We start from the raw sequence: 26,122 nt of genomic DNA, 5'->3' as shown, positions 1-26,122 counted from the left end.
TTATTAATCCGTACACTATTCCATAAGTAATATCAATCCAATTAAGTAAAATGGGTTTAACTTAAAAATTTCTCCGGAGCTCTGGGGGGGGGGGGGGGGGTTTATTCCCTAAAACCCCCCCTCGCTGCACCACTGCTAGTTAGTGTTCATAAATCAATTTTCATTGAAATATTGCATTAAGAATGCAATGTATTCATTCGGTGTATCGACATATAGTTAGATTACATACTTCCCTTTTACCAGGTGAATAATTTAGTTTTAATTTGGTGTTGGGCTGTGTGACCTTGTGCTTCAGAAATGAATTAAATCCTATTTTGAAAAAAGAGTATGTGATTTAATGATTGTAATTTAGTCAGGTGGCTCGAAGATGGGTGGGTTGATTTGGAGCTATTCGGTCTGTTTTCATTTTGCTTGATTGTTTCCCGTGTTTAGCAAAATACCATGTTCACAAGTTCCAGTGGTGGCTTGTCAAGTGAAGTGCACCCTCACTCATGTTTTCAGAGGAAATATGAGAATTCCAATTTTCAAATTTATCTACTTTGAGAATTTACTGTTTATTTTAAATGTAGAATGTGCAAACTGTTACTTAGAAACTGGTAGTGCAGTGCTCTCATGGAATGCTGACACATCAGTCAACCATGTCGGCAACCATGGAGTCGTCTTGGTCGCTAAAGAGACTCACTTCGCTGCATCACTTTTTAGTTTGGCAAGAGACGGGAAGGCTGGGCAGAATGGTGTGCAGCTTTAAAGATCATAGTCTGTTGCCATGGCTAACTCACTCTATATAGGTTATGTGCTTTTTAGAACACTTCCCATGTTCAAAGAACTCCTGTCTGCAATATTTTTTTGGTGATCTCTATCATTCCTCATAGGCAGGGCGATCATTATCATAGTCAGGATATATCCTTCTATTCAACTGGCAATTTCAAGCAGGTGTGGGAGATAACATTATCTTTCTATGTCTAATGCCTACATGATAAATATTTATTGTAATCTGCATTTGTGACTGCTATAGATTGCTAGAAGAGCATAAATTACCAATTATTATTAGTAATCTGATATTATTTGATAAACCTGATAGATTTGAAAGAAGGGATAATGAACGCTCAGCACATGAGGAGTTCATCAATCTCCCTTGAAAGGTCTCAAGCCATCACTGACAAGCCTATCACTGATTGTGAAAGAATTGGCCTAGTGGCGTACTTGGGTGTTATAATACACAAATATTTATTTCACCATAAAGTTATCTTTGGTTTTTAAATCATCAAGTTGATGGATATTCATGCTGAAGTTGAACATGAGTGCTAGTGTTTGAAATGAAGAATCCTCTTTCATATTTTCTTGTGAGTTTTGAAGTTGTTTCTGCTTGTATTATCTGTAATATAAGGGAAAAACTTCACCATTATCTCGCCAAATCCTTTTAGTTATTGGAGCTGTGTAGTATTAGGATGGACCAGGCATGTATCCAGAAATTTGTTTTGGGTGGGGGAGCTTAGGTTGGTTAACACAGGTCGCCTACACTGATAATTTGCTGTCAATTTGTACACATTGGATTACCTTGCATTTCATTAAATCAGCTATTTATTTTTTTCCATAATGGTAGGTGTTTAATTCATCATGCTTATAGTCATGAAATTCAACCTAATTGAAAAATGTCTCTCTGAGGACTGATGCCTCAGGACTGGTGGTTTTTTTCTGTGAATGTATCCCAGATAATCGCCATAACGGGAAAAATTCTGAAGGGGGATAGGTGGGGCAAAGCCCACCCCCTGGCTACATGCCTGTGATGAGCCTGTGCGTTAAATGGTGCAAGAACCAAGCTCTGTATTCCATATCCATTTGATTGCAGGGCTTTCTATTGTATGTCCAAGGCACCAGTGTTTTGTGTGGTGACTAATTTGTTTTTATGTTATTCTAAATAAGCACTGATATCCATGCATCTTTCAGATAATTTTTGGTCTTGTAATGATTAATATTTAAGAACTCTAGTCTACATTTTATTGATCCTCATTACCATAAATTTTTAAGGTCGCGGAACCAGGTGAAATTAATGAAAACATTATCTTGGGGTTTGGTCGGTTTTGAATTAAGTGGAAAATCAGTGTGAAACTTCACAAAGGTCAATGTCTTATTTAGTTTATTTTTCATGCGCTTTTCTACCATGTTTTATCTAACCGTGAATCATGGAAGAAGAAACCTCGGAATGATAAGTAACTTGGACACTGTGTGGTATTACATAGGCGGATCCAGGGGGGGGGCACGGGCACGTGCCCTCCCCCCCCCCCCCTTAGACCCTCAAAAATATGCAAGATTTTTAACACGGTCCCATTATCATTGCATTCGTTTCGTATTACGAGATATCCTTGTGCCCCCCCCCCCCCCCTTCAGATCAAAATCCTGAATATGGCCTTGGTTGTGCTCTCCCCCAGAAGGAAATCCTGGATCCACCCCTGTGGTATTGAGAAGTATACTCTCTGAAAAAATCGATGCGACTGAAGAACATCTCAACTCGATTTCTAAACGTTAGTGCCGCAGGTTACTGTTAAGGCCGTTTTAAACGGGGCACGTCATTGCGCCGGTTATCACTTGCATTCATTTCTCAATCTTGCGTGCAATAATTATTGCGTAGACGAATGCGTTACCGCTATGCACGGTACTCGCAATCAAGTATTCATCCTCGAAATTTCGTCGTCTGTTGCCGCCCCGCATCCACGCATTCTCGCATGTGTTCTTGCGTGGCCTCCTTTAATACTATAGTAATTATAGTATGATAGCATTAAAGGAGGGTACAGTTCTAGCAATTCACCGCCTTACTCGACGCAAATTTGATTGCGCCTTCGTACGTACGTCAGATAGCGCAATAATGTGCCCCGCGTAAAACGGCCTTTATATTTCTGCATAAGAATGATAGATGGAGTGCTATTTTTTTCTATCAACTGGCCTAAATAAATTAGCAATTACCGAACAAATTGGCTTCACAGCTTTGGAGTATATAATGAAATATCGTGGACTGAACTCCATCTACCATTCTTCTGCAGAACTATTCCAGCAAACTGCTGTATTGACGCTATTGAAATTGATACGAGTTTTTGATGCAACGAACATAAACGAAGTGGTGCACACTGATTTCCATGGAACTCGGCAGGTTCGTAGATTACAGCGCGATAATTAATTCTGTGAAATCATGCGTGCTCTCGTGACCCGCCACGAGTCGAGATATTAGCGATCAATTATCGCGGTCAAATACAGGTCATTTTCAATCGATTTTTCACAATATTTCAATAAAAAAGATGAACATGTACTTTGGAAAGAATAGTTAACTCGTGTAAGCTAAGCACTTAAATTAAAGTGTGTAAAATCTATTGCAGGGATATAATTCCCTTTTGCATTGAAAATGAAATCATATTTAACAATTCAAAGCAATCGAATGCAAGATTACCGGAAATGATGAAATACGTCCTCTGTCGTTTCGGTAAAGAGAAGTGGATCTATAAATTTTCTCCATATCAGCCTCATTACGTTATTTTTTAAATGCAGTAGCCCCGTAAACAGGACGTGTGGCCACACTCGAGTCTATCTACCTTGCCCATCTCGAGAATAGATCTATTCATACCGCTCTTCGAGATGTGTCTACGACAGTCCATTGCGTCACGAGAAAAATAAGATACGTACATAGTCGACGCTCGAATAAAGAATCCGCCGCTTGGGTCGATTGTTGTCGAGCTTACGATCTATGCGATAATTGTGACGGCAGGTAAAATAGGAAATCACCCAGCTTATTATCATGAAGTAAAAGAGGATATCGCTTCATTTCCAAGAGGGAAAACTTAAGTTTCTTATCGATCGCGTCCCCCCCAATTTTCCGGGGGAGGACCCCCGAGTCCCTGTCCTGTCCCGGGGGGGACCCCCCATTTGACCCCCCCCCCCAAAGTGTTGATGCTGACGACGCCAATGGCACCAACAAACGCCGCAGGAGTGACCGGGAGCGACTGTCCATGCGGCTGTGTTGTCGCACGTGGGCTCTGATCGTGACGTCTCCGTGTTTAGCGGGTTGCGTTTTCTTCTTCAAATTTTGATCGCAAGTATATCGACTCGTGGGTCACGAGGTCACGTAAAATTTTACATGCATGATTATCTCACTATAATCTACGAATCTTCCAAGTTGCTTTGAAATAGGGGCTACACACCTAGTTAATATTCCTTCTTAGTCGCATCATTATCTTCTCAAGAATTTACTTCTCAATTCCATATTACATCTACATATTTTTCATTATGAGACTTTTTTGCCGCGTATCATGGTAAGAAAGAAATTATGGACGGGATTTGTGAGGAAAAAACGTCTATGGCAGTGCGAATTCTTAAGTTCCTTGCCAATTTTCCCATTCAGTTCAAAACCGACCAAACCCAAAGCCAGTTTTCTATTTTCAAGAGTCCCTGAATCATTTTTTAAAAAAGGAATGCCTCCATTTTTTCATGGGCACTGGAATCTCATTCTAAGTGCTCCCTACAGATAATTTATTGCTTAATTTCTTCTAAAAACAGGCCTTTAGATTTATCCAAACCATTAACTACTTTCTGGTTCATGAAAATATTTGGTTGTTAAAATAGATATTTTTGTGGCGTATGGTCCCTTCCTGGTAAATAGAATGTATGAATTCTTCTTAGGATGACTACCAGGTAAGAAATTTCAAATCTGACGTTGCGATGATTAGCCATGTTGTCATTATCAATGTTAGGAGAATGTCTTTGATAAAGAAAGCAGGCAAAGCCTTCAAAAAGTCAAATTTAATGCATCTTACTTGGCCATCATCTTCAGGGAGATTCATCTGAGATACTTTGACTTTTATTCTTTTATGAAGTGTTCTAAAATAACTATCATATCATCAAACCCAAAAGCTTGCTGATTTCACCTATATTGAGGTGTGCTGTAATTTTGAAAGCGAAGTTTCAAAACCATATTAGTTCATTGTTTTACCTGACTTCAATATCAAAATTTTGATGGTTAAGTTTCATGCAAGAAGTAGATTCTGGAGCTTTAGCAGTTTGTGGAGCATGCACATTGTTTCCAAACTGCATAAATGAGTGGCAAAATTAAATTTAACGCATAGATAGATATGGCAGTCAGGTTTTTCAGGGTTGGGAGGTGTGGCAAGTTATAGGTAGAGTATTGTGTTGGTAGAGTTATGTGTTGTACATTATAAGTTGTATCTCATCTTAAGGTCAGCTCTGTTATTATATTATTACGCACATGTTTTTTTTTTCTCAAGTTATTGTGTATTTTGGTTGTATGTGTTATCATTTCCGCAATTTATGAAAATTGAAGTTAGCCCAAACACAGGCTTATTGCCTTATGAGCTACCTTACTTCCTTGAATGGATGTAATAGTCTGTAAAAAATATGTATGCATGGAAGAATAAATTATTATTATTATTATAAAATTATTATATTCAGAGCAATTAATGGGATTTGATTTGTGAATATAATTCAGTTTCCAATAGTGTGTGGCGTACAAGTTGTAAGCTGTTAAGGGCCATCCATTTTCATGTGGGGTGTTAAAGAGGGGAAAGGGTCAAGTCGATTCTCTCCCATTCTCACGTAGGAGGGAGAGGGGGTCCTGCTAAGTTTTACATGTTTTTATTTTCCATGAGAAACTATGTAGAATTACTATCTTAGTAACATCAAATACTACTCTTAACTAATTTTAAATAAACAGAATTAAACGAATTTGTTTCTTTGAAAAATTCAACGAAATGAAGCATAGATTAACGTATTTACGCTGAAAATATGTGTTTTGCATTATCTCTCATGAGATTGGAGAGAGGGTGGGAGGAGGCGGAGCCAAATCTCACGATATCTCTTTGAGGTGGGTAGGGGGGGTCGAAAAATCGCAAAAATCACCTCACGAATTTAATGGATGCTCCCCTTGGATTTTCATCATGGGTGCCCTAGTTAAAAGTTGCAAGGAGTGCCAAGCTTGTCTGTGGTTTCCTGGGTGTAATTAAAAAAAAACAATTGTAAGTATGCTACTTGTTGCTTGCTAAAATGTTAATATCTTTACTCAAATCAAAACTTATGTTTTGAAAAATGTCAAGAACAGAAATATCCAGTTGAGTAGGGAGAAAATTCTTCAACTTCATGAGTTAAGATGAAATTTTGAGTCTTCTGAGGTAATAGATTGGTACATATTAAGTTATCTTAGTGATAATTTCTTTGTTAGTTTATACCTGAGTTGTGGATATAAATGTTCTTGCAATTTCTAAAAATCTGCATTTTGCCAATTTTCATTTTTTTAGTTCCATTTTCATTCAAGTACTGTTTCATTAGCCAAACATTTATAAGTATGCTAATATTGCATAATAGTGTTATAATGATACATATTGAAATATGGTAATAAATATACATTTTTAAGAGTATAAATGTAATGAACTATGCCATCAATTTTTCCATGTTCTAAATTGCAGAACCTAGGTTGCAAAAAAAAACACACCATGAGAAAAGAATACATTTCAACACTTGCATTTTCAGTGACCCTGCCACCTTTCTATAAAATTATGAATAAGCATATGATTGAAACTTCTAGTATAGCCAGTGTTATTTTTTCTTCATATTCTTGAGCCAACCTGGATGCTATGTTTATTTACACTTGTTAATATATGTGTGGTAACTGAATTACATAATAAGTGAAATGATGGGTTTTGTCTTAAAAATTTCCATTAGTATTTCTGTTTAAAACATTCCTTTACCAAATATGTATTTTTCTCTCTCAGATACATGGGACTGATAACAGAGTGTTGGATGTTATTTGGGAGTTCTTACTCAGTATTTTAATTGAAGGTTTCGCCATCCATTTTTTCCCTTCATATCCAGGTTTCCTGGTGTGTTTTCACTAAGTTTTAGTCACTTGAAAAATAATTTTTTCCAGCTTTCAATATTGTATTTTTGTAACTCATCTTTTTGCCTTTTCTTGCTCCTTCTTTTTTTGGCCTCGAATTTTTGCAAACTTTAAAATTTTATCTTGTATTTTTATGATTGGCCATTTTACAAGCTTACCAAAAATAGAATTGGTTTCCTGAAATCAATTTCAGACTTATCGAGGAAATTTTTGTGGCTGCCATGACAAAAGCTACATTGAAGTCGTTTATGCATTATGCCTTACTCCTTTTATTTTTTCTTCTTATTTAGTTAAAATTTGCAAGATTAGTGTGAAACACCTGAGTTGTTTTACTGTGAAATACTGCTTCATTTTCGAAAGTGAAATAAATATTACCAATTGCTCTTCCTAATGAATCGAATTTTAAGCCTAGAAAAAAACACAATATTCCACTTCTATGCCTATAACACCAGTGGTTTTGCACACTAAACAGCTTCTCTGATGTAATGGAAGTTGGATTTAAAGACCAGTACACCCATTTCACCAACACCTGCTTTACACTCCTGGCAGTTTCATTTGTCGTTAGTGTTGACGCCTCAAGTTCAGTTTCTTTCTTCAGATGTGTGATGATTGAAGTTTGAGTTACCGTCAGCTATCCAGTTTATTGCAGCTGTCTGCCATAACATTTGAAAATTCTGCACATTCTTCCATTATAATTATATTGACAACCGTTGAGGCTGTTTTATCCACTGCTAGCTAGAACATTTCACTCCCAGGCCGTACGGCTACCCATCTCAGTGGTGATGATGAGCAGATGGTAAATGAACTACTGCTAACCCGCAATCATCTTTGCAGTAACTCTGCCAAAATCCTCCACTATGCGTGGGAATTTATCCCACTCTCAACAAATGAGTAAGTTATTGCTGAAGTTAAATTGTTCAATTTTAAACATTTGTTTCCCCCATTTTCATGCACATTAAATAGAGTAAATTTGTTTTGAAGTGCACTCCATGATTTTGACACTGCATGCGTGGGACAAGCTGCTGATTTATGAACTTAATTTAAAATGACAGTGAAAGGAAGCATGATGTTCATAAATCAGGAGATTGCTGTAGCTTATATGGGCTGTAAGAAGGGGACTCAGGTGTAGTAAAGTTAGTATTGTTACCTCCTCACCTTTGTTCCCAAACCTTCCAATTCTTTATAAGCTACTCCCTCCAACTTCCATTACACCTGATGATGGTGCTTAGCATGCAAAACTAGTTAGTGAATAGCTTAGCATGGGTAATTGTATGTAATTTAGAAGAAAGTGGAATATAAAAGTGTTTATTTTTAGGTAGAATGTGAAGTAACTTCCACATTATCACGCTTGACCTAGCATTACATATTAGCATTAAATTTTGAGTTTTTTTCTTTTCTTTAGATATGATTCATTTAATGTACTCCTTGGCGCTGCTTAACCAGGGTTGCCATGCTTCCAGAAAACCAGAGATTGTTTGAGTAATGTCCATGTTGGACCAGAGAAGGATTCACCCACTACTTCATCATGTGGATTATTGCTGGTCGAAACCATAGTAAATTTAACTCATTAGAATTATCTATTATTCTTTTGTTCATCAATAGGATTAAAAATGCATTTATTATTGGGTACCCTGTCTGATTTTGTAGAAATAGGTTCTCTCTTTTGAAGTAATGTCTTTATATACTTAGTTACTGAGTATTCATTACTGCTATTTGGATAGATGTTATCATGTTTGACAGCATTTTTTGCACCGGTGGTTGTTTCTATAGTGTTAGGGGTAGTTCTCAGAAGTATTGCAATAAGTAAAAATGGTAGTAGCTCTCACAATGTGTTACAGCACTAAAGCTACAGTGGTTTAGACTGGTTGCTATCATAGCCTGCCAGCTAACCTCTTGGCTAATGGTTAAAATATATGAATCTAGGCATGGATGTTGTGAATGTGACACTGAGTGCGAGTGTATTTTTTTATGTATTTGGCTGTCAGAAGGAAAGTTAAAAGCACAAGCAGCAATGACGGTTGCAATTTTGATCTAATGTCTGAAATGAGCTATTGGGCTGATTTTTGTTGTTAAATGTTAGTGAGAGGTTCTCTAGCTCTTGTTTAAAATATTTTGATTATTAATTAGTTTTTAAATGATTTCCCTGTTAGTATGATGATGGGGTTATGATTAGGCTTTTTACAGTACAGGAATTTGCTCATGTTTTTTTTCTCCACACTGATGGGTATGCATCATTGACCATAGATAAGGAGTAAGGAGAATTAGTTCCATGCAGCACCTTCAGGTACACACTGCCTTGTGAGTTGAGCAGACAGAATTCGGGATTAATTTGCTACCTCACTTGTATGAGCAAAAAATCCACAGAGAAGTAATCATTCGCCTGGACTGGGATTCGAATCCTGATACCCCAGTCGAGTGCTTTAGCCAGTTGAGCTAACGAGGTGTCATTCTCCCCTTTGGATATTTGTGGACACTCAGCTAATCAGTCCACACCACCTTGTCCAGTTGTGGCCACAAATATCCACAGGGAAGGATGACGCCTCGGTAGCTTAACTGGCTAAAGCACTCCACTGGAAATCGGGGTACCCGAGTTCAAATCCTGGTCAAGGTGAATGATTTTTTTCTCTGTGGATTTTTCGCACAATTAGTGCATTGTGGGTGACTCCCGTAAAGTTATCACTGTGGCTACTCCCAGTATACTTAAAATCAATTGTCTGACATTATCCATCTCCCATTTATTCGTTTTACGAATTATCCAGGCTATTTTCTCCTCTCTGCAGTTAAAATTTTGAAGACAACAACATTGAAATGAAAAAATTTCCATGTATCTTAATGAAATGTATCTAAATATGTATGTGCATATGTACGCATCTTACATATTTTCCATATTAAGTAATGAAGTGTCTATATTTCAACCACGTACGTTATATTCTCAATTATCCCTGTTTTTTTTATTATTCACGCCTTGCTTTAAAGCCATCAGTACAGATTATCAAGGATTAAATGTAATTGAGAAGGAGTAGAGTCCTTTTTCCCGCAAGTTAATTGGACTGAAGAATTTTATACTGAGAAATATGTCCTGTAATCAAGGCCATAACTATCATTAGGGCAATATAGGCACACCCTTTTGGCCCTCAAGATAAAGGGGGACTTAATGGTTTTATTTTTCGTTTGGAAAGAAATATTTTTGTCAATTCTTACAAAATAGCCAGATTCAGGTACTTATCAATTTACAACATTTATTCAGGTACAATTTATCAACAAGCAATCATCTGTGACAGTTGCAGTAGATAGCTCTTTGTCCTCTTTGTTCTAAAAGGCTCTAAAGGCCGTTTTACACGGTACACGGAATTGCGCAATCTGACGTACATGTGAAGGTGCAATCAAAATTGGGTCGTGTAAAGCAGTGAATTGTTAGAACACGAGCGAAGGGCTTTCATATTCAAAGGTATCAATGTGAAAATGCCTTATTTACTTGTAAAACACACAGATAGTATTTTCTCTTACAATTAGTCTCAACTGTTGGTGAAAGGTAAAAACACATACTGCTTAGGGGAGCTGAAAGCAGTTAATTTTTTTGTCAAATCAACAGCGGATTATGTTATAATATTATTGATTGTGATCATTTCTCCTCTATTTTGTAATTGAATGAAATTATTGAAGTGGTTACACATTATCAAGCTATGTCTTGGCACATTGGTTTCTCTTCAAGGCCCAGTGATGATGATGAATGACTCATATAAATGAGTAAGTAAAAGAAATTTTTATGGATTAAAAAAATTAATTTCATGTTGATTGGCTTGTTCTTATCTTTTCATAGGGGTAGATAATCGTTGGGAAATATTTTGTGCTGCCAGAAAAATGTAACAATTTATGCATACAAATTTTTAGGTACGGTTTTGGTGGAAACACAGACTCAACTGACGGATATCAATCGCGATTTTGATTATGCCTTTAGGATATATGTGGTTAGGATTCTTCATTTGATGAGCATACATATTTCATTGTTATGCGAAAAAAAATTGGGAAATTTATTTTTCTTGGTACAATGTGGTGAAGTTTCCCTGTGCAGAGTGTGATATTTCAAATTATCAATAATCGTCTCTCCGTCCCGTTTTCTTTTGCTGTCACCCCCGTCTCCTCGTTACTAGTCGGAATTCGATGAGGTGGCGCCGGTGATGCAAGCAACCTGGCAACGCAACTTGATGTTTGTGTTTATCAAGAGGTGGCGCTAGTTTTCGTATGGTTTTTACTTCAGCGAATTATTTGTGACTGCAGCAATTGTGGAAGCTTCAATCACATTTGGCTGTTAGAAATTGACGAGAAAGCTTAATTTGAGTATATTAAGGTTCTACTTACTGATTGTAGCGCAGCGTTCTCTTTTGAACGCTGGATTTTGTGGAAACTTTGTTCTAGAAGTTACCGGTTGTGCGACGAGTCGTTCATCGCCGTGGCTTTTCTCCATGGCAACAACATTTATTGTTTGGCTGCTCGTATTTTTTAACATTAACCCGCTGTGGCAATTGACTCTCGCCGCCGACAGTCCCAATGTCTCTCCGAAGGATGCAACTCAAGTCGAACAGCTGAAAAGTTTGACTTTACCTCCATGCCAAGCATGTAAGGTACTCGTCGAATCATTCAAGAAAGGAATGAAAGCTACTGAGAGGGGGAAATACGAAGGCGGCGATTCTGCCTGGGAAGAGGAGAGGCTCGGTAGCTATTTAGACAGTGAAATTCGTTTGGTGGAAATTCAGGAGAAGTTATGTTCCGGGGTCGGCAAAGGGGAGAATCAGTGTCATTCACTAGCATCTACTAATGAAGAACTTATTGAGAAGTGGTGGTTTGAGCACAAAAAGGATAACCCTGATATATATAAATGGCTCTGCATAGAAATGCTCAAGGTATGCTGTCCGATAGATCACTATGGACCGGAATGCAAGCCATGTCCAGGCTATCCCAATCGTGTTTGTAATAGGAGTGGTAGTTGCAAGGGATCTGGAACTAGGAAAGGAGATGGGAAATGCCACTGTTCACCAGGGTATGCGGGTGACTACTGCGGAGAATGCGATTCTAATTACTATGAAGCTTACAGAGACGACGATAAGCTTCTCTGCTCCGCTTGTCACGTTTCTTGTAAGGGGGACTGTAGCAAAGCCGGGCCTAAGGGATGTGATTCGTGCAAGGAAGGCTGGATTATGGACCCCGATCGAGGATGTGTGGATATAAACGAATGCCTGTTAGCTAGACCTGTTTGTACTCAAAATGAGTTCTGTGTTAACAATGACGGCTCATATTCTTGCTTGCAGTGTGATAGAGCTTGTGATGGATGTGATGGCGATGGACCTGACATGTGTACTAAATGTGCCAATGGTTACACTAAAAGTGGTAATTTGTGCGTCGACAAAGTGGAATGGTACTCCAAAATTTATCCCAATTTGACTCGTTACTTCACTTATTTGGGTCTGTGTATCACTACCTGCATTATATTTTCTAAGAATATCATAGTGGCAAGTTTGATCGGCTTGTGTGTTGCAGTTTACATATCTGTATCAGAATACATGTTAGGTTCAAGTTCGGATAATGTGATGGATGGGCTAGATTTGAAAAGTTTATTTGGCTCTTCGTAATTGCCAGTTTACACCCGATTTCTGTGCACAAATTATTGTATTAGAATTTTTACCAAAGCGATATGTGAAGCCAAGTGATAATAGTTTATAAGTTATAGCGCTATTGTTTATCGCTTAAGTGTTCAGTTAATGCGAATTAAGGAGGTGGCCCTGTTTAGTGTTAAGGTCAAGTCCTTGGTAGGCACGTTAAACGAGTACTAATTTCTCACAGTTCCCTCGCAGTCTGGAAAAATATCTTTGTTCATTTTTATAGTATAGTTGTTGACAAGGCAATGTCGTCGAACTCCAATGCAGTTGCTTAAGCTTTCTTTGGAGCATTAAGTTCTTATTTTTGTCATTTAGTGTTGAAAATGTAGTCCATAACGCAGTCAAAGGACTATCACAGATGACTGACATTGGATTTGTTTACATCTCTTGCATAGTTTCAAATTGGCTAATTAATATTAGCTCTTCTGTGTACAATGAAGTTTTTATTCTGTAGAATTGCTCATGGAAACGATCCAGTCATTGTTAAGTAGGTACTGTTTCATGCTGGACACAGGAAATAATTGTCAAGATAAAAATATCAAATTTATGATCTCATAATCCTTCTACGTGGATTACATAACACTGTTGAATTAGTCCCTTTTATTTTTTCAATTCACTTAATTTTTACAATACATTTAACATTTTCCATGCTAATTCCCTCTCAACTCTTGTTGCTTCCTCCCTATTCTCTCCTTTCCCCTCAACAATTCCTCCCCTTATCCCCTGGCTCCTTTTCCAAACATCAACAAACATTCAGCAATCCAACTGAAAATAAGCAATTTTTAAGTGTCAAAAATTTACAGAAAACATTTACAAATTGAAAATTAAATAAAAGAAACTAGACATTACAACACCTTAAATCCTTACGGTTTACATGTGCCAAATTTAGATAATTAATGAAGACTTTGAGACGCTCATTGTCCTTTGATTTTCACGCAGAAGTGTTAATGCTTCCATGAGAAATGCATTTAACCTCACCATAAATGTCCATACCTCATATGCATATTTACTTCTTGGTCCCAATGCCAATACCAAGTGTGATTCCATTGGCATTTAATTGAACTACAGAAAGTTGTGATCATCAGGTTTTAATGAGCTTGTTTAACATAATCGTGGTATTTGACTTTGTCTCTTTATTAAGTATGTGTTAGATTGAACTCAAAGAATGCAAAGTTTTCCCTTGTTATCGTCACTGATCATAAAATGCCATTTACAGTTTGTTTTGAATGATAACATGTTTCAATTTCCTACCACGTCATTTCGTGCGTATGTTATTTTTACCGCACCTAAGGGGATGGTTTATACAAGATGAACGCCTCAAATCTTGTGAGTTTGTGAATCTTTAATCAAATCATTATTTGGAGTCGTTCGTAGATAACTAATAAAATGTTACCTTCTCATATTGTTGTGGTTGTTATTTTTTATTAGGCAAATTTAGAACCTGTATCAATTTAAGTAGTTAGTGAGTAGTTTCAATTTTAGTTTGGAGTTCTTAGTATAATTTGGTGTCTTTCGTAGTGGAAATAAATTTGCCATTTTATGATATGGGGATAAAAGGATGGGGATAAATGTCTATGGGGTGCCTTTGGGGGTTATGCAGTGCCTTCAATTATTATGGAGGAAGATTTACTTTGATATTAGAAAGAATGAAACTTGTTAGCAAAACCCTTAAACTTCTTTTATTAGACTGTTAAATGAAATACTTGCATTTAAGAGCCATCTAGTGATGTACTTTTTTGTGTTCTATCCTTCATTATTAAATTCAGTCCCTCCACTGCAATAAAAGGGTGCATTGCTTCTCCTGGTCTACTCATTTTCCTCTTGTATTACTTGTTTAAAACTTTACCATCAGCTTGCTATTTTCAGGGTATGTCAAACCTGAAAATATAGCCTCGATATTTTCTCTGAGGCATAATTTTTTTATTTTCAAGATAGAGGCAAAGGTCTATGTATGCACCCTAAACTTGAGGGTGGTTGGGTTAGTTATAAATAAGTAAAATGTCTTGATGAAATATGACTGATGGATCATGAGTGATGCATCCTTTAAGTCCACCCATGCCTAATATGAACTTTGCGAACAATGTTCTGCTGATTTTATGAAATTCACTGTGGTGTCATGAACTTATGGTGTAATAAGTCTTATGTCATGAATACCTTGGGCACTAACTTCTCCACACCATTTATTTACGTACAACATAATTTCATCTCATTGCATCCTCTTGTTATGCAGCATTTGAATATGGCTTGAATAATTCTAATGGTGTGATGTTTCAAAACCAATGTTGTGCAAGAATGAATTGTGTCGAAAAGTAGGGGATAACTATTGACAATTAGACAAATTGCTGATGTTAAGGATGATGGATTCAAATTGGTTTGAACTAGCCACTGGATCTTTCAGCAAGTCAGAATGATTATTGCTTATTCAAGGTAATTGAGTTGAATCAGAGAAAATTGGAAGAACACTAAGTTCTGCTCTCCATATTAGGTCATTCCATGTCAACCCAACTAATGTCCACTATCTAGATATTAGGCCCTTATTAGACGAGGTAGCCAGGCGACATTGCCAGCAACGAAACTGCCTAATCAGCTTGTCATGGGTCATTGATTCTTATGTATGTTATGACGCGAGGGTAGCCAGCGACGTAGCCACACTTTGGCTACTGACTGGCAACCCGAGCCCTGTCGCCACTGGCGACCCATACTGGTAATGCTGTGTTGTAGCATATGGAGCTTATTACTCTTAGTCGCCAGTCTCACATCGCTACTCAGTCAGATTCCACGCCAAATATTTTTATCAATACGAAAAAATCATGTTTACTGAACTGGCTACTAGATTTGGTAGCCAGTGCATTGCCAGCTACTGTCGCTGGCGACGGCGCCTGGCTACCTCATCTAATAAGGGCTTCAATGCTCCCAGTTGCTAGTTATGGCCTGGCCAAATTTTCCAGTCCATTAGTAATGGTAGTGGGCGTAATTAGGTGGAAATCCTTTATTGTAGGAGTTGGAGGAATAAAAACTTTGCTTTTTCCACACGGTGATTTATTATGACTGACCATGGTTTTGTAACAACGTAACATTATCAAGGTGTGATACACTTTGTTTGAATAATGTGTTATTGAATTCAGTTATTCCAGGGTGATAATATTCCCCGAGTATTATAAATTTCCATGGTATAGCAATATTCGCTTACACAATTTAGATTCATTGTTGAATTCTAATTTGCTAGTCAAAGTTCTGATAGTTTGCTTCGTAGGATGTGCTAATCATTCTATTTTGTCAGAGATCTTAGTACAATAGGCTTTAAATTCCCCTTTAAGTGCTAAAATTATTGATAAATTATTTTATTTATAGGAATTTGTTGTCACCATTTTGACAATATCACATGGTTCCTATGGAATTTGCTTTTTCTGAGATGAGAGATACTCTTACTTCCATCTGAAGGTCACAGGGAAATGTGAGAATGATGACAACAAGTGTCAGTATTCTTAAATTTATGAGATAAATTATTTGAATTTTGATCGATAATATTATCATATCTCCAGATATCATTCACTCCTGCAAAAATAATGCTTGTTGTTTCTCATGATATAGAATTTGTCCAGTAAGTTTGCATCTATTAGTCCTGAGAATTCTTCTGCGTTTAAAATTGTTAAATGCTAAGGCCGTGATTGGAATGTGTGATAAAAATATGCGTGTGATGTGTGTTTGTTTGGCAATTTGGGCATCTGGTATCACATAGTGAACACTATCTATGATTTTATGTTTTCTGAGTTACCAGGCTCCTTGTTGTCACTTGAAGAATTCATTGTGAAGGCAATATTTCCAGCTTTGCCATGCATTGCATTGGTCTCTCAGGTAAATTGCTATGTATGTTGTTTGTTTTGTTTTTCGTTGGTCTTGATTTGAAATATAACATTTTTTGTGAAAGAGAGTTATTTGGTGGCCTTTTTACTACCATTATCCTATTGCTTTTTCAGAGGGTTGTTACTTTTCATATTAATGATTACGCTTATCCAATATAACCTACATATCAGTCGTTAACTTCATGTTTCTCATGGTAGGTAATTCATTTTTGATGCAATTGAATATGTTTAAAACATGAAGGTGACTGCTAGTGATTCAAGTCAAGGTTCTGGGATTTTTTTCTGGAAAGGAGGGCCGAGCACGAGGGTCTGGCAAACTTACTTCTTGTATTTGAGATTAAAAACAATGTAAAATTATCTAAGCTAGTAATAATTGAAGCAATATAAGGGGATGGTGTATTAAACATTATGTAGAATTTTATCTCAAGATTTTTCACAGCATGATGGTGTTTACGGTTATCATCCAGAATTCTGAAGTGTGGATTATTTTTAGCCTGCACGAACGGTGGTAAAATTCACAATAATTGCTTATTGGGAACCTAAGAACCAGGATAACATTGTGGTCTGTACAGTGGCCTGGAAAGCGAAAGGTCCATGGTTTGATTTCTTCTCTCGGGGAATATTTGCATGGCAATCATTGTCATTGTGCAGAAGTTTTATATTCAAGGATACAAAATAGAAATGGCTAAAGACTGGAGTGATAAGTTATTCTATGAATTCTCTTGAGGTGTGTGCTTGATATAATTTTTGGAGGGGAGTAGGTTTGAGAATCTGCAGGTTAGGTTATTGTAATAATTGATTGAGGGGTGAGGTAAGGGAAAGAGGAGAAACTAGATAAAATTGCATTTATCTTGTGGTTCCAGTACCTCATGAGAGATGGGTAATGTGAGGTAGGACTACCTTCTTCTTCATAGGGCCTAGGGAACCAAGAAAGATGACCACTCACTCCTATCCCTTGCTGTTCTGGCACAGCAACTTCTGGCGATCAGCTGCTGTTCTATCGGCTGCATTTTGGTTGTTATCTGTAGGGATGTATTGGATCATCTAGTCTTAAGCCTATATTTGGTTAGAAGATACTCCAGTTGTCCCCAATATGAAGAAATCACTGGGAACATGGACTATTGCTGGAAAGGGGTCAGTTGCATGCTATAACCACTGGGAGCAGAAATTCCATCGTAGGGTATTTATAATATGGTTCCTAGGAGTGATTTAGCCTAATTTATGTGGTACTTGCATAAGAAAATATTAAGGTATGTTCCACAAGAAATATCGGCTAAGAGTACTTTATAATCTGTAAATGGTACTACTTAATTGACAACCCTTGTTTGAGGTAGCGCACTATGAATGAACAGGTTTTCGCAAGACTGAGGCCAGACCAAGACTTGGGCTTCTGAGGGAAGGGGGAATTTTCCAACCTTCTCTTCAATAGGTCAGCTCCAGACCATTATGCTACAAGTCCACCCATCGTCAATATTATGTCAAAGCTGTAGATAGCTGAATATTTTTAGCTTGCCCTGGAAAGATTAGGCAAGGAGTACATTTGTATTGCGAAGGATTTAGCAATTTTAATTACTAATGTCAAGACAACTGACCCTCAGTTGGCAGTTTTGTGCAAAAATATTGAACTGAGATTTTTGTGAAAAAAGGTCTCAGAAATGGTCCCTTAATTTAGCCACCAACCCAGGAATCAAAAAGCTTATATTGTCAATGAATAATTTCATTTACTTATTCCCAATTGTTAAATTGGAAAGCAAGGGTAGAGGAAAGCTGAGCAATGGCCAAGTCATTGATTGGGAGTAGCTGTTGATGTTAGTAACTTTCCTAAAACCCCTCATTCGAAGGGTTGTAAATTTTAATTATTCTCTGATTACTCATAAAGTAAGGGATGAACAAAAGAATGGAGAAATGATCATTTTAATTGGTTAACTACATCATGTCTTGCCGCAAATTCTATCGAGCAGCAGTACTTGTTAGCCTATCATTAATCAAGTGTTTATATAGATGTAAATGCTTACAATTTGATTCAAAAAATACCTCGGAGATCAGTTTAAAGTTACATTTCAACGCGAGGAGCACTTTTCTGAGTAACTGTCTTTCAACTATGTGAGTATTGTTTTACATAATACCAGTTTACATATGTGTAAAAGGTGATGGTTGACCATCAGAGGTGTTGACGTAAAGCCACTTATCACCTATCTTTGTGTAGGATTTTTTTAGTATTAGGTGCATTATAACTCAGAGGTTGTCCCAGGCAAAAATATCAGTCGTGACAGCTAGGAAACAATGTTGATGAAGGGATGGGACTGCTCAATTGTTCTCATAGGTTTGGCAATGAAGCAGCAAACAAATGTTCTTATGAATTCAATTAGATTTTATTTTTGAGAACCGCTTGTTTTAGTTCTTGAACCATGACTCCACATTTCAAATTAAATTCCATGACACAACTTCGATAAATCAAGAGGGATTAAATGTTGAATGATGGCTGTACTCATTTTAATTTCTTCTTTCAATCAATTTGTTTTCCTGTTTCTATTTGAAGCCTGGTTGTATTTTCAGGCTTCCAGAAAATCATAGCATAGAATTAATCTGCCACCTTCTTTCTTGAATTTTGGAGACAATTTTATCTAAATATGGTTTTTAATGCAATGGAGTATGTGTGTATGTGGCTCAAGGAATTGGTTTTAAAGATGAATGAAAAGTGATAATGAATTGCAAATGATTATTACAATAAACTATTTTCTGGTCTGAACATTTGATTAGGCTGCCCTGACATTCCATTACCCCTGCTGGTTGCTTTTTCAGGGGAATAGTGAAATTTTACCATTCCCTCCAGCCAATTTTATGAACAAAATTTTGATGCAGCTGGGCCTCATAATATATTCTTTCTTGCTTATGTGCTAGACTGAGTTTCAACATTTCCTCTCATAATTATAAGTGACCATTACCTTCCCCACCCCTGAATAAAAGAAGTCCCGTGGCAGTTGATAACATATTTCAAATGGTCCAAGTGGCCTTCTCTTGTCACTGGAATGATTGTTCTGTTTTCAAAAGTTTTTAGCTTTTTAGAGTTAGGACATTGTTTGGCAAGGTAGCTGATTGTGTATTAACTCAGGAATTGGATAATTTTGACTTCAAGGTGGTTCCCAACATTGCTTTGCCTTTAATGTCTTTGGCTTTTCTCAAAACTACCTGCATATATAAGCTAACCTGACATCTCTCTCTACTCTGGATATGCATTTGAGTATTATTAGTGGAGAAATGGAAATGAATGAAATACAATAGTATGTATGTATACATATTTAGAGAAAATCACAAGTTTTATTTCATAAAAATTCCGAAATGGATAGGACTTACTGACTGATTAAATGGTGGAATTAATATGTTGAAATTCATATTGGATCGAGTCCATTATGGTGAATAATAATTACTTGATACATTTTTTCATCCTGTAAAGATCTTCAGTGAGTAATCCCATTGAACCACCCCTGGCTAGCAATTTTCTTTACATTCAAAGCTTTGTTAGTAATAGGTGGTGAAATCCTTTATAGATTCTATATGCTCTAGTTACAGGTAGAATGTTCTATCTGGATCAATGCTTCCAAATGGTCGATGTTAGCATAGTGACTGAAGTGTATCCGGTGTGGTGATATATTCCATCATCAATGAAGTGATCAAATGCATTTTTCCAATTTCAGAGGAATTTATTCGCTCAACACATCCTTGTTCAAAATTCACTGAATGATGTTTGGTGATGTAACTGTGTTGTGAGAATAAGTTTTCTGCTTGTGGAATTTGTTTGATTTCTTTCTTTTTTGACAGCATATTTTTGCTCACCAGTAATGTGCTTGATCGGTTACATGTAATAGTATTGCTGTGATTTCGACGTGTGCCGACTGTTTGCTTGTGCTGTAATATGAGGTGGTGTGTCACAGTTGAATGGAGTCCTGTCAAATTGCTCGAAGGCAGGTCTATTAGAAGTGCACATAACATAACATCCATGTGTTAGGGCATGAGTACATTGTAACAGTTGTGCTATATTCCCTTATTAGCTTAATTAAGCAATGGCTACCATGTAACTGCTTTCCTGAATCACCTTCCATGCTGCCGTAAATTTATTAGCTAAATGTATGGTGTAAATGCCCTGTTGTAACAGTTGAGTGAGATCTATAGTGTAAATAATTTGTATTTAAATTAGATAAATTATTTATTCTATCTTCATATGTAGATTACCGCAGTGTGATGTTAACATTAACTAACTAATTTTCCTGACATTTACTTGTTCAGGCTGCATAGCAAGAGTGGCGTCGAGTACAATCAAATGCTGTTTTTTGATGACGAAATGAGAAACATAAGGGATGTTTCTACACTGGGTGTGACATGCATCTTTGTTCAAGATGGAACTACAGAAAGTGTTGTTGAGAATGGCCTTAAGGAATTTAGTAAGAATGCTGAATCTGCTGAAACTAAGCAATAGGTACTTCAAATTTCCTTATCCATTTTAAACAATAATAATGTGCTTTCACTTTAAAAGAAGAAAATAATTTAATTTTAACAATCTTGATGTTAAAAATGTAAGATAAATGGCTTTAACAAATTATGTTATTTATGCTAACAATGTCCAAGAGATAAAAATATTGACTAGCCTTAACAAGAAGATTATGTGATTTGCAGCATTCTAAAGATAGTATTTATTATCAAAAATTATTACATGTTATTGTGACCAAATACAGTGGAACCACTTTATAGTGTAGTAAATGCTCTTATAGTGTGGTTTCTTGCATAGTGATCTGCTGCGCAGGTCACAAATAAAATTCCTGCATTATCTATAGTAGATACCTGTGCTACCCTAATGATAGTTCTTGCAGGCCTTGGCATTTTGGAGTTCTATTTCCTGGGGAAAAATAAAGGGGGTTCACTGTATTATGGTGTATTGAGATGTTTTTATTGCACATATTTCCTGCTGTTGATTAAAAATTAAGAAAATGAAAAAATGAACTTGGAAATGTATTTATATAAAGGTAAATTATTTTTATTGCTTTTACTTCATAAAAATTGCTCTCATGTACACATGCCTTGCTCAGCAAAGTTGATAGAGGCAAGGATTAATATTCTGCTCATAGATTGAGAATAATAACATGTTTTACATACATATTGTGTGGAAATTGATAACTAATTGCACTTCATAATGGTCACAGCTTTAAGGAAATAAAACTTTATTGCAATAACTCACTTCGATGTACATATTTTTTTCTAAAGTACCTTCCAAAAACTTTGATATCATAGTTACAAAGATAACAATTGATCTCTGCGTAAAATATAATTGTAATACTGGCACACCCTTGTAGTGTTCCACCCACTTCTATGGAATTCCTGATGAGAACTTGCACATGTTCAGGGTGATTTTTTGATGGTTTTCAGTGGCTATTTGTTCAAAGTCAAAACTAATGATCTGCATTGACTTAAAGGGTCTAAGGTCTACAGACCCATGACGACAATAGGTGAGTCAGGACTCAAAAGCACTCAGGGAAATGGACCAGATGAACATATTCTGAGAAGAATTCACCAGCATAAAACTTGAGGAAAACAAAATCTTCAGTGACAAAATGGATAACAGTAGACTCTCGTTATTACGAAGTTCACAGGACTGAAAAACCAGGAGTTCGAAATAACCTTTCTTTTAGAAATGAAATTTAATAAAGATGGATCTGATTTGACATTAGCATCTTATCATTTACTTGAAAATACGCATAAATTGCATTCTTAAAGTTATTTGAATCAAGGAAGTATATTTTATACAAAATAATATGCATCTTAAAATATTCTCATTTTGTTTGAAGTCATCTGCTTCAAAAGTGATCCTAGGGAAAACAATCTTCGACTGCGTAGCTCTTGCCCTCGGAATTCACTTCAGTCTCTTGTCTTCTTCCCATTTTCATGACCAACCAGTGTCAGCAATATTCCTGAGTGAAACACAAACTCTTTGTCTGCTGCATGACCCAATCGAGGGTTAATATTTTCCTGAATACAGTAAAGCCCATGACATAAGATCAAGATGTGTTGATGTGGAAGTTGATAAACCTATGCAAAGCATCGAAAAGTGTGATTATCCTGCAGAATGCAACACCGCATAACAATTTTGCACTAACTCACGATTCCTATGAACTGATCAAGGTTGTGCGATGCAGCTGGAGCTGTGAGGGTGAAACACTGAACAGTTCCTGACTTTAAAACATATTAATTAATACTTTGTTCAGACTGCACCCAAAGTGCGTGTTCCTCTGCACCAAACCACATCGCATCAGCCAACTCCAAAGGTGCCAAATTAGAAATTTTGGGCGCACTTGAATTCTTTGAATGTTCGCAAGAAGTGGAATTACGGTAGGGCCACTTTTGACCAGAAACGAGTGGGTCACCTGAATGCCTTTTCTTATCCGTTCAACTTCATAATCAGTTCTTTCTGTAACCACCGGGACTGGGATTGAGGATTGTAATTTTGCAATGACGAAAATTTCATAATAACGTTTCTTTTACAATAGATTGGATTAGCCTTTTCGTCTGGACCAACAATTTGCTTGGTGAAAACAAGAACTTCGTGATAAGGTTGTTTGCATTAACGAGAGTCTATTGTTATAGCCACTTCATTCCATTTGATGTGGTAGTTTGGTAATTACTATACATACATAGCCATCAAAACATAGCAATCCCAATTCCGCATTGAAAGCACCCAAAGTGAATGATAATCGTACAACTTTATCCCTTTCAAAAGCACATGACTTATCTTCCCCTCCCAAAACTCGAGTGTTTTTTAATTGAGCTACTATTTGTAAGGGGTGCCAATCTTACCCATTTTTAATATTTAATTCTACTGGGTACTTTTATCAATGTATGTAACTCCCTAAACATTGAACTTGTGGATTTTTGCAGCTCTTATCTATACCTGATCTTTGGCTTCTGTGAGCTATCCTAAGATCACCAGATACCCCCAAAAATTGTTTCATGAGCCCTAAAAAATTTCAACGTGGGGCACTGCTGCTTTAGTCTATGATGAAACATAAACCCTAACTATAAAAACAGGAGTAGTCTATGAAATAAGCACTATAAGTAAAGGCCACAATATGTACTTCTCATATGAGCACTGAGATAGTGGGGAATACGGAATCATGCATGGGATAACCAAATATCATCCTCTGGAGATCATATGTAGGATAGTTTTAATAAGCCATTTAATTTTAACTAGAATACTTTGACTTAAGAGGCAATAAATTTTTCATTGAAAGAGGCATTTAGCCAATACATTCCTTAAAATTGTAAAAAATCAACAAGTTGCTTAAAATATAAATACTTGATGGCATCATGAAGATTATCATAAACAAATTCACATGAATAAACCATTATGAAATACCAACAGGCTTAATAAATTTTTTATCACTTTAACATACATTAAATAGAACTTAAAATGTAAGGACACAATCAAATTCCATTCACAAAAAACAAGTACCTAGTATACACGAAGCATGCTCTAACTGGAAAATTGTAAACAGGACTTCAGTGAAGGGCAGTTTAATCTTCACAGATGGTCTTACAAAGCTGTATGTATCTTCAGTATCCGAGACAGGATTTTTACCCTGATGTGGCAGTTATGGAATCTAATTTCGCCATTACATTTGCTCATTAAGTCAAGAATTAAAATAAGTTAATACATTTACAATGGAGTGCTTACTATAGCCAACATCAAGTAATTTTATTCCCAGAAGAGGAATAAAATGTATACAGTGAGTATTCAGCAGTTCCAAAAATCTACATAGAAATAGAAGGCAAGTACAAAATATGTATTTCGCTGGTGAGGGGAGTATGTTTTAAAATAGAGAGTTGCATGAATTTAGCATCTTTGTTTGCTAATGCCTGAATCACACGATCCTTTTACCGTCCCTTTCCAGCGATTACTCCAATGATGGCTGAAAAATGACCGCAATTCACTCAATTGGGAGTAATGAAAGAAGGGATAAGAAGTCCAATCCCTTTATTCATCACTCAGGACATCCTCTTTTCCATCGTTGGCACTGCCTTTCAGCTAATTAGAACAAACTGCCGCTAACAGTGATTGTAACGTTACGTTTGGATTTAATGGAATGACAGTTGTAAATAAGGAAAGTGACGAAAGAAACGATGGAAAAAGGGACGGCACAAATGACTGTGTGATTTACAAAATGATGAGTTGAGCAACCTTTTTTGGTCCCTGAAAAGCTATTGCTGCAGTTATCACTTTGGGAATGGAAAAAAATGATCATGTGATTCTTCAGGCTTGAGTTGTCAAGGTAGATAAAAAGCACTAAATAGCAGCCAGCTATAGTGGGTTTCAATGAGCATATAAATGAGCTTAATTGTGAGAGGTTTTTTTACTTCAGCGTTAAGTTACTAAAAAAGGAACCACAAGAGCAACAATTGCTCCATTGTATAACCATGGAAGGTTTTTTTTCATATAATATTTGAAAAGCTAGAACTAGCTACATGCATTCAGACTCACTTTAACAAACTTTGAAAGCCTTTAGCACAGTCTAGGATATGAAATCAAACTTGGGGAAAATTTATAAAAATTGGCTTTAACAATTTTACTCCAACGTATGCTTCAATGTTATCAACTCTTTCACTACCAAGGCAAAAGGAAAAGTAAGAACAGGAAACTAAATGCCATTTAACACACTTGTCAAATTCTTTGTAAAATGAGCTAGTTCTTTTAACTCTATTAAACATAAAAGAGTATTAGTAGGGAGATTCTGTTATTTTCAAACAGGTTTAATTTGATTTTCCTAAATAATTCAACATGATATGAACTTGGAAACTGATTAAAATCTTTTTCACTCATCTAAGATCACTATGCATCACATTTAATAGCAAAACAAGGAACTGAGTGAACTGTAGTCCCTGAGGCACCGAAGAGAAAACATTTCTCTAAAAGATATCCTGCCATAAAACATGACACTAAATTCGAGTCCATGAGGACTCATAAAAATTTGAAAGATTGCACATACAGTAGGGTCTTCAATAAATTGTACAGCTGAGTCATCACCAGCATCAAAATATAAATATGAATAGAATTTCTGTGATGTCAAATGCACTTTAGCAAATAAATGATTGATACTAGCAAATGTGTATTCACAGGGCATTCATCAATTACAACAGTTGGAAAAGTAATAGTGAGACGAGAGCTGGGACTTAAGCATTTCAGCTTTCTTCTTGCATGGCATTGCCATTGATTGAGCATTGACAGTGTACCTGTGCCTTGCTTAATTTCAGCAATATGTATTTGAATTAATTTTTCATAAGGCACTAAACTAAAAACATAGGTTGTAAGGATACTCTTATACGCTGACTTTCCAGCAAAGTTCCACTGAGTTCTATTCCATCATACAGGGATGAAATATGCAACAAGAATGGCACATCTGCACAGGTACAACGATTTAGGTACATTTCAAATGACTCTGAGGCAATCAGCTGGCTCATCAAACCCTTTCAATCCTGTTTTCAATCACACCCCCAACCAATTCCTGTACATTTACGTATTCGGCCACAGATGAAAATGCATCCGACAATGAGGAAAAGGTGGGTCTCTCTGCAGCTTTGTATGCCCAACACTTAGTGATCAACTCCCACACAACTTCTGGACACCTAGCTGGCTTCGGGAGACGCTCTCCTTTCTCCACCAGCTGAATAAC

At 36.6% G+C, this 26,122-nt stretch overlaps 3 protein-coding genes across 4 annotated transcripts in view; 2 read left to right on the top strand and 1 right to left on the bottom strand.

The window, feature by feature from the left end:
- LOC124154545 (magnesium-dependent phosphatase 1-like) overlaps positions 1-21,638 on the top strand; it is a 25,832-nt gene extending 4,194 nt beyond the window's left edge. Inside the window, exon 4 of the mRNA XM_046528349.1 lies at positions 20,694-21,638. Coding sequence (XP_046384305.1) covers positions 20,694-20,883 — 190 coding nt within the window. The 3' untranslated portion in view covers positions 20,884-21,638. The remainder of the gene's footprint in view (positions 1-20,693) is intronic.
- On the top strand, positions 10,307-13,946 carry LOC124154544 (cysteine-rich with EGF-like domain protein 2). The gene has a single exon (XM_046528348.1). The coding sequence runs from the start codon at positions 11,356-11,358 to the stop codon at positions 12,517-12,519; it is 1,164 nt and encodes a 387-aa protein (XP_046384304.1). The 5' UTR covers positions 10,307-11,355; the 3' UTR covers positions 12,520-13,946.
- Positions 21,423-26,122, bottom strand: part of LOC124154542 (tyrosine-protein kinase Shark) — a 30,972-nt gene continuing 26,272 nt past the window's right edge. For both annotated transcript variants that reach the window (XM_046528343.1, XM_046528344.1), the window contains exon 17: positions 21,423-26,122. In XM_046528343.1, coding sequence (XP_046384299.1) covers positions 25,910-26,122 — 213 coding nt within the window. In that variant the 3' untranslated portion in view covers positions 21,423-25,909.

This window comes from Ischnura elegans, chromosome 2, assembly GCF_921293095.1.
Source record: "Ischnura elegans chromosome 2, ioIscEleg1.1, whole genome shotgun sequence".
Taxonomy (NCBI): domain Eukaryota; kingdom Metazoa; phylum Arthropoda; class Insecta; order Odonata; family Coenagrionidae; genus Ischnura; species Ischnura elegans.
Note: the sequence above shows the minus strand (reverse complement) of the source record. Positions and strands in the feature narration are given on the sequence as shown.